At 38.9% G+C, this 7731-nt stretch overlaps 1 protein-coding gene across 1 annotated transcript in view; it reads left to right on the forward strand.

Moving 5' to 3' along the window:
• LOC110465928 (phosphatidylinositol 5-phosphate 4-kinase type-2 beta-like) overlaps nt 1–6263 on the forward strand; it is an 18729-nt gene extending 12466 nt beyond the window's left edge. The window contains exons 8-9 of the mRNA XM_021522106.1: nt 1198–1474; nt 2642–6263. Of these exons, the coding sequence (XP_021377781.1) occupies nt 1198–1474; nt 2642–2826 (462 nt within the window). The 3' untranslated portion in view covers nt 2827–6263. The remainder of the gene's footprint in view (nt 1–1197; nt 1475–2641) is intronic.
• The last annotated feature ends 1468 nt before the right edge of the window (nt 6264–7731 follow it).

Consider the following 7731-nt stretch of genomic DNA (forward strand, 5'->3'; position numbering starts at 1 on the left):
ACCCTACTCCATCACACAACCCACACCATCACACACCCCACTCCATCACACAACCCACACCCTACTCCATCACACAACCCACACCATCACACACCCCACTCCATCACACAACCCATACCCTACTCCATCACACAACCCACACCATCACACACCCCAGTCCATCACACAACCCACACCCTACTCCATCACACAACCCACACCATCACACAACACACACCATCACACACCATCACACAACACACACCATCACACAACCCACACCATCACACAACCCACATCCCACTCCTTCACACACTCCACACCATCACACACCATTACACAACCTACACCATCACACAACCCACATCCCACTCCATCACACAACCCACACCATCACACAACCCACACCCCACACCATCACACACCCCACCCCAACCCACACCATCACACCCCACACCATAACACACCCCACACCACCCCCCCCCACCACACAACCCACCCCCCATTCCACCACACAACCCACCCCCCATTCCATCACACAACCAATACCCTACTCCATCACACAACACACACCCTGCTCCATCACACAACCAATACCCTACTCCATCGCACAGCCCATACCCTGCTCCATCACACAACCAACACCATCACACACCGTTACACAACCTACACCACCACACAACCCACCCCCCACCCCATCCCACATCCCACCCCTTCACACACTCCACACCATCACATACCCCACACCATCACACACCCCACACCATCACACAACCCACACCCCACCCACATCACACACCCCACACCATCACCCACTAGAGTATAAGGTTAGTTATTATAGGGGGCAAGTTAGTCTAGTGGTAAGACGCCAGGCTCGTGACCGATGAGTTGCAGGTTCAAGTCACTGCACTGTGTTGTATCTTTGAACAAGATACTTTACTCCGCTTGTTCTAGTCTTCTCAGTTGTAAATGAGTATGTGGTTGGGCAGTGCCAGAATTGTTGAATGCTAGCTCTGAGCACCTAACCGGCAGCTCTGGCTATACGATCCCCAGGGAGTTGAGAAAGATATTGGCTGGTTGTATAGGCCCTATAACCACAAATAATAGGTCGTGAACCGCTTTGAGATGACCTATGGCATAGGTTGTGATAAAGCAGTATATAATACAAGAAACTTGAATTATCACTTTTATTATTATCATATCTGGTTCTGTCCACAGTTCCTGGCCAGCCTCCATCTGATGGACTACAGTCTTATTGTGGGAATCAACGACTGTGAGCGAGCCGACCGTGAGGCCACAGAGGCTCTTGTACAGGAGGAACCAGAGGAGGAAGAAGAGGATGAAAATGATACAGAGAATGGGATTTTAGAGGATGACGAGTATGATTATGGAGGCGTGCCAACTCCACCAGATAGTCCCCAACCTTTGGTCACGCCCCCATTTGCAGGAGAACTGGACAGTAACCTGGAGAGATTTGGTATAAAGAGTAGGGAGGGTAGGTCAGTGAGCAGTATTAATGGACAGTAACCTGGAGATATTTGGTATAAAGAGCAGGGAGGGTAAGTCAGTGAGCAGTATTACTGGACAGTCCCCTGGAGAGATTTGGTATAAAGGTTAGGGAGGGTAAGTCATTGAGCAGTATTAATGGACAGTAACCTGGAGATATTTGGTATAAAGAGCAGGGAGGGTAAGTCAGTGAGCAGTATTACTGGACAGTAACCTGGAGAGATTGGGTATAAAGAGCAGGGAGGGTAAGTCAGTGAGCAGTATTAAGGGACAGTAACCTGGAGATAGTTGGTATAAAGAGCAGGGAGGGTAAGTCAGTGAGCCGTATTACTGGACAGTCCCCTGGAGAGATTTGGTATAAAGGTTAGGGAGGGTAAGTCAGTGAGCAGTATTAATGGACAGTAACCTGGAGATAGTTGGTATAAAGAGCAGGGAGGGTAAGTCAGTGAGCAGTATTACTGGACAGTAACCTGGAGAGACTTGGTATAAAGAGTAGGGAGGGTAGGTCAGTGAGCAGTATTAATGGACAGTAACCTGGAGAGATTTGGTATAAAGAGTAGGGAGGGTAGGTCAGTGAGCAGTATTACTGGACAGTAACCTGGAGAGATTTGGTATACAATACAAATAAAAGATCAGGAAAATCAATAAAAGCTTGAAAACTAAATTATAATAGATCTATAGTGTGGGACTGTATGGTGAATATATAATTCAAAGGTCAAGGGTCAGGTAATAGTATAATTTAACATTTAAACCATGAAAGATGTCTTGATGAAACATAGATTGAACCTACACTATCCACAAGTTTGCAAGGTACTGTAGTTTATCTCTAGGTCAAAGGTCAAATGAGTGCCCACATGTGTGCAGGGTACTGTAGTTTGATCATTGTGACCTTTACCTCTAGATCAACGGTAAATTAACTGCCAACCAACTATACGTAATGGCTATAATTATAACTAAAGCTATTGTTGGAAAGAACAAATTTTGGTTTGATTGGAAGTGGAAATTGACGGAAAACAAAAGATTCGATGAAAAATACATACAACTAACAACATTCATTTTATATCAAATCTGAATGGTAGTAATTATATATAAATATTGTAAAATCAGTTACAAATGTCATAAATAATTAAACATTTCATATTTTTTTCTTAAATAGATGCACCCAAGAAGGAGATATACTTTTTAGCAATGATAGACATTTTGACTAAGTACGGAGTGAAGAAGAGGACCGCGCAGGCTGCAAAGACCATGAAGCATGGAGCTGGGGCGGAAATCTCCACCGTCAAACCAGAACAATACGCAAAGCGATTTCTTGACTTTATCAGCAAGTGTCTAGACTAAATTGCCCTTTGCATGAGAAGAAGACATACACCTGATAAGGAAAGTGATTTCTAAAGAAGAAAATACCCCTTAAGATGTACTTCCTCAAGACTTTTTAATGGTTTTTAAGCACTATGTCTCTAACTTTAGTTCAAACTTTTTCTCTTATTCTTTTGTACATTTGATGTGAAGAAAGATTCATTATTGAGCAAAATTCAAATTTGAACAAGGGTGATAATTTCAAGGGGAAAAAAATACTTAAAATTGAGAAAGCACCAGCTTAAAATTTGGTATCGATATTTTCATATTTGGTATTGAAATTTCCAATGATTATGTATGTAAAGATACCAATCTTCAAGGTGAACTTATGTTGTGGTGCTTTGTCTGTTGTCAGTCAGTTGGCAGTTGTCTGTTGTCAGTCAGTTGTATTCTGTCAACGTTGTCAGTTGTCTGTCAGTGTTTGCATTCAACAATATCTCCCAATCTGCCGTAAGGACCAACAGCTCTACTAAACAAGAGAATAACATTCCTCGGTTTCTTCTCCCAAATTACAGACAGATTTCAACATAAAAGGTTCACCACTGAAATAGCCAGGTGAGAAATTCAAGGCCGTATTGTCTCTAGCGTAATTGTTTATAATAATCTTTCTTTGCCTCAGTGTTGTAAGAATATTAGGACACACTGTTTATATAATCCATTCACAGTAACTTGCTTAGTCTGAAAATGTGATATATTATTGGATAGGTATTTTGGAACTTGTAAATCATTCAGTAGTTTCACCGACCCATCTGCAGCTTTCTTTGCCACCGACAATGTTATGTACTGGTGGTGTCTTCACTTGTCCAATTCTCACCGTGAATATAAATGGCTAAATATATGTAACAGATGTCATTAAATACTCGCTGATACTTGCAAAGGAATCGCTTTGACCCCTGGGAAACATGGTACGAGTTCTTTCCTGGAGGGGGAGTATGTCACCCTGGTAAAATACTAACAGCTTCCTATCGACTCGGCTAGGGAGAACTTTTTTTTAGCTCATTCGGTAGAGCATAAGACCAGTAAGCTAGAGGTCTCAGATTCAACTCCTAGCAGAGGCATTGAAATAATAATGACTTCTGTTACATATATGACTCACTTAGTCAAACGCATTACCTGCTTCTCACTGTGGCAGAAGACAAGGGAAGTAACTCTCGCCATACAATGTTGGTACAGTGTCCAAACAGACAGAGAAGGGGTAAACAACTACTATGTTTCCAGTGGTGATAAAGTAGGGATCTATACCTGTTAAATATAGTCATTTATTGAGGTTTTGTTGGTAGCTACAGTGACTACCTTCACAGCGTAAACAATGTAGCTATGAGTGAAAAAGTGCTTCAGGAATCAAAAGACCATGTACAATGTATCTATAGAAAGCTGATTTAGTGCCTGGGAGGTTTTAGTACAGTTGATTTTTGTTTTTATTTGCAACCTGACAAAATATGTCATTTTTATCTTAAGCCATGTTTGCCAATTTTTAAAAGTTGTCATTATATTTATAGGTAATTTAAGCTTGCAAAAGGGTCGACAGGTATTATATAAGGATAGAATATGTACTAGTGGCATTATTTTGTGAGCAATTCATTCTGTGTTTTAAAACAGGCAGTCATACAAATGATGCTGTCTATTGAACATTAGATTATCAACATTTAAACCAGTATTTACATAGGAAGGTATGGATAGCAGACATTAACCTATTATTTCAATGTTGAAGTTACAATGTAATCAGTATTAAAAGAATTCTTTGATGGGAACACCAGTGTATAGCTTTGATGGGAACACAGTGTATAGCTGAAAGGGGAGGGTAAAACAGAGTTTTGTTAAAGCCATGTCCTCAAAGGCAACAGTAATGCAAGCAGCATCATATAATACTTATATCAGTAGTAATGACTTAAGTCATTGTGTTTGTGAATACTCATGATACATAATAGAACTATAACAGTTGACCCCACTAAATTGATTTCTTAAGGAAAGAGGAGGATCCAACGATTTTCACACAGTGAATAATATTTTTAGACAATTTTTTGTCTGAATAATTTATGACAAGTTATTGTGAAAAATATAAATGATGATAATACAACAAATTGAGCATTTTTGTATTGGCCTGCCCTAGGTCAATATTTGCTAACTCTTTCATTAAGTAAAGTCATGTATCAACCGCATCAAAATGTTGAAGATGTATGATACATTTCTGATATTAGGAAATAATATAAGGAAATTATTGTGTTCAATCCTGAGATTAAAAGTTTGAAATTGAACATTCAAACATTAGTATGTGTTCAGAAAAGCATAAGTAGGCGTACTTATCTTATTGTTGTAGTGTGGATGATAAAAACAATGTGTTATATTATTTTATTAGGAAAAACTATTATAATGAAGTAAGCATTAATTAGAGGGAGTCAGGACTCGGAAATAATTATTTTAGCTGTACATCCATGAAAAATTAGCTGTTTGTTGGATAGCTAGATAACTTGGGAAAATGATTTAACTCAGAAAAAGACCAAACTCTTCCAAACATTTGTCTGACAGTGGTACAATTGAATTAATGGATAAACAAGACTTGTCTTAACACTTTCACCCCTAGATAACTTTAGTGGACTCTACCGTACATTGATCTGGATGAGCCCATTATGGTCTACAGTGGAGAAAGGGTTAAACCAAGTATATGTTTAATATGGAGGCATTTATTGACACTTTTTCTGTTTCAAAATTACATGTTGATTATATATCATGAATGTGGTTTATATTGGCAATGAAGAAATTCTAAGGTACATGGATGGTGTTTTAATTGCTCGGTTGGAGAACTTTCTGTATATGATATAACTTCAGGCTTTAATAGTGTCTAAGTTCTACTGTCAGTCCTATTATTCCATTGTAATTGCACAATTTGTTATGTCATAGTATTATTGTCATGAGTATTTCAACCATATACCTTGTGTAAAAGTGACGGTCCTGTTTCATGTACGTGTAAATGAAATCAATATATAACCTTTTATGAAATCAACTATTACACGAACTATGTAGTAATCAGCGTGTGATGTAGTGATCTTTGTTCGTATGCCTGGATAGGTTTTGTTACTAATGTCCTGTCATGTCCATTCCGTCAGTAGCGACCTATTTTAATAAAAATAATATTGATAAAATATTATATAAAGGTCGAGAGAATACCTTGAATGAGATTGTCTTTTCTAAGGTCAAGGCCAAGGTCATTGTAATTATACATGTTAAACCAATTCATTGACATCACTCTAGCAACATGCTGTGTATCAGGAAATTTTGCCCCTTTTAATTTCTCTTGCCTTTTTCGCCCTCCCTAATAAAACCTAACTTATCATTACAGTGCAAAAAAATGGTGATAAGCGATATAAAAAAATAGTTATCAAATGTTAAGGCAAAATTAACAATAAATGTTATTACCCAATAGTCTATATAAATTATAATTAGACATTTTTGACTGTTTATGGCTTTTTGTCCAATTTCGACTGAAGGGGTGAAACAGTCAAATCTGTTTTCCCGGTCAGAGCGAACTGTTACCCAGCGCGAACTCGATGCGCAGAAATCTCCCCTCGAGAGCCCCCTTCAAGCGTTTCGGTGACAGCGACTCAGTGTTGAAGCAATGGCAACATTGCATGCAGAATTGATACTAATATTTATTTGGTAATAAAACAATTGTTTCATGGTTATTAGGGGAACAGTCAAAACTATCATCCCTCGGTAGGGGGAAGCCCTGTGGAACTGTTTGCCCTTGGCCTAGCGGCCTCGGGCAAACAGTTCCCCATGGCTCCCCCCTACCTCGGGATGATAGTTTTGACTGTTTCCCAAATAGCCATGAAACAATTGTATAATGATGGATTTTACCAGCAAAAGACAAAAATGTGTCTGGATGAAAGTTTCCAGGTACACAGTAATACTTACATGGATTCCTACTCCAGGACTGTAAAGGCCAATGTCATGTCACTTTCTCTGTTCATAGACATTTGTAAAACAATGACACGTCTTTGGTTGAGCACAGGGGCATTCATGTCTGAAGGACATTTTCTTGATCTTTAAATTACTTCCTTTTGAAATCTGAAAGTCTGAGACCTGGTATTTGGACAGTAGTTACTTTGAAGTTTAATCATGTAAATGACTGACCTATTTTGAAGGTCACATGAGTCAAAAAGGGTCTAGAGCCATGATATTTGGGCATGTTAAGTACTCCAACAGTGCAATTATCTTCATATACTGTGTTAAGGGCAGAGGTCAATGGCTAGGGTCAGTTATCAGAAAGCTGTAAAAATGGGTAAAAAATTTCAATAATCTTTTTTGTAGTCTCATTAGACTAAGGTTCCGAGCCCATTTCTAAACCTGAAATATGGACAAATCAGTTGTACTAAACTAACATATGTTGTTGTTTCATCAGATGTGCTGTAGGTTAGGATTGGTGTTCACTGATTAATGATAGTGAAATTCAGGCTGTGGATTCTGTAACAAACCTCTACCCTTCCATTTCTCTAGGTATTCTTCAAGGCTGTGGTTTCTGTAACAAACCTCTACCTTTCCATTTCTCTAGGTATTCTTCAAGGCTGTGGATTCTGTAACAAACCTCTACCCTTCCATTTCTCTAGGTGATATCATTGTTAAATGTACTAATGTTGTATGGTAAAGTTTGTATGTCCGGTTGATGTCATGTTGTAAAACGATGTAAAAATTTGGAAAAAATATTAATAAATAGGTTAGCAAGGTCTAACATAAGATTACCGTCAATATGGGAGCATTACATTTTTTGCCTACCATCATCAAATGGTTGGCAGTTCAAATTCCCTTTTGTCTGTGGTCCATCGTCTGTCTGTCATCTGTAAGCATTCTTGCTATTCCTAGTTCTTGAGAAGTACTGAGCAAGTTTTGGTG

The sequence above is a fragment of the Mizuhopecten yessoensis genome, unplaced genomic scaffold (genome assembly GCF_002113885.1).
Source record: "Mizuhopecten yessoensis strain PY_sf001 unplaced genomic scaffold, ASM211388v2 scaffold11107, whole genome shotgun sequence".
Lineage (NCBI taxonomy): Eukaryota > Metazoa > Mollusca > Bivalvia > Pectinida > Pectinidae > Mizuhopecten > Mizuhopecten yessoensis.